The 1,470-nt window shown below is 57.8% G+C and overlaps 1 protein-coding gene across 1 annotated transcript in view; it reads left to right on the forward strand.

The window, feature by feature from the left end:
- Window positions 1-1,470, forward strand: part of tcerg1b (transcription elongation regulator 1b (CA150)) — a gene marked incomplete at both ends in the record, with an annotated part of 8,510 nt that overhangs the window by 3,929 nt on the left and 3,111 nt on the right. Inside the window, 3 exons of the mRNA XM_019896504.1 lie at window positions 241-432; window positions 1,048-1,151; window positions 1,354-1,449. Of these exons, the coding sequence (XP_019752063.1) occupies window positions 241-432; window positions 1,048-1,151; window positions 1,354-1,449 (392 nt within the window). The remainder of the gene's footprint in view (window positions 1-240; window positions 433-1,047; window positions 1,152-1,353; window positions 1,450-1,470) is intronic.

Consider the following 1,470-nt stretch of genomic DNA (forward strand, 5'->3'; position numbering starts at 1 on the left):
TGTGTGTGTGTTAGGGTGTGACTCATCTTCATGTCCGTTTTTGAAGCGCGTGTGTCGCCCCCCCCTTGTGTTTGTGTGCTTGTCCTATTTTCTGGGGCTCTCTGTCCACTCCGTTAGCGGTCGCGTGGCGTGAGACAAGACCGGCGGTAGAACGCCCTTTGTAAGCGCGCGCGTCGAGCCGTCGGTCGCCCGCCTCCACGAGAGCGTCGCCAACGCTGTGCCGCCGTTCTCGCCCCTCAGGAATGCTGCCCGGCATGGGGCCCCCCCTGGTGTCCATGATGCACCCCCAGTTGGCGCTGTCGGCGGCGCCCGCCGCCGCGCTGCAGCTGCCCGAGTGGTCTGAGTACAGGACGGTGGACGGCAAGACGTACTACTACAACAACCGCACGCTGGAGTCCACCTGGGAGAAGCCGCAGGCCGTGCTGGACAGAGGTGGCAACTCGCGCCAAAGTGCTCGCGCCGCGTCCCGTCTCGTCGCCCCTTATTTGGATGTTGTTACAAGGAGAGGGAGGCTTTTTTGGGGGGGGGGTTTCGAGCACTTTCCGCCGGCCACAACAAGAAGGTCCGACTCGGAGAGGCCCGAGCGAGCGAGCCAAAAGTTGGCTGCAAATCGCCTCCCGTTTCTGTTTTGCCCCTCGCGAAAGCTGAAAATAAGCCACTTTGGCCAATGCGGCGCCTTTGGTTTGGCCCGTTTTCTGACAGACGGCGCGACCGAACCTGCAGGTCCCATTTTGGAAGAAAGGGAAGCGCATGGAGAAATGATTTCTTTTCCAACCATTCCTCCATTGGCGGAAAAATGACGCAGAGACGAATCATGAGTTGCGAACCTATTCGCTACTCGGGCCCGGGCGGATGCTTCTTTGTGAACGGAACGTAGCAGGGGCCAGCGAGTTGTTTTTGAGAAAAAGAAAAAAGAAAAGGTCCTGAATTTGGTGTTGTGACAGTCCACCGGAGAAAGCGTATTTCTGTCTTCGCTCGTTGCATGCAAATGTTCAGCAAACGCGCTCAAGTCGTCCGGAGTGGGACTAAAATGCTTTGGCTGTGCAGAAAAAGAAGCGCAGAGGGCCAAGGAGCGGCTGGCGCAGGAGGAGGCCGAGGCCATGGAGATGGAGGAGGAGGAGGCCAAAATTCTCAGCATGAACGACAAGCAGGTGCTTGCTGAATCTCCCCCCCCCCCCCCCCCCCATTCGAAAAGTCTTTGAGATTGTCTGTTTGTTTGTTGTTTTTTTTTCTTCACCCCACAAAAGTCCAATCTTCACGCATTCAGTTAGTCAGATGTCACGGCTCGAGTCGCTTTCCGAAAGGCAGTCGGCAAGTGGAGTGAAAGGAATCCTTTGTGTGTTTGCCCCAAAGGAGCGCAAAGAGGAAGAAATGAGCGAGGAAGAGAAGGCGGCCCAGAAAGCTCGTCCGGTGGCCACCAACCCCATCCCGGGAACGCCCTGGTGCGCGTCCGCCCCCCCCCCGCTCACC

The sequence above is a fragment of the Hippocampus comes genome, unplaced genomic scaffold, assembly GCF_001891065.2.
Source record: "Hippocampus comes isolate QL1 unplaced genomic scaffold, H_comes_QL1_v1.1 scaffold22, whole genome shotgun sequence".
NCBI classification, from domain to species: domain Eukaryota; kingdom Metazoa; phylum Chordata; class Actinopteri; order Syngnathiformes; family Syngnathidae; genus Hippocampus; species Hippocampus comes.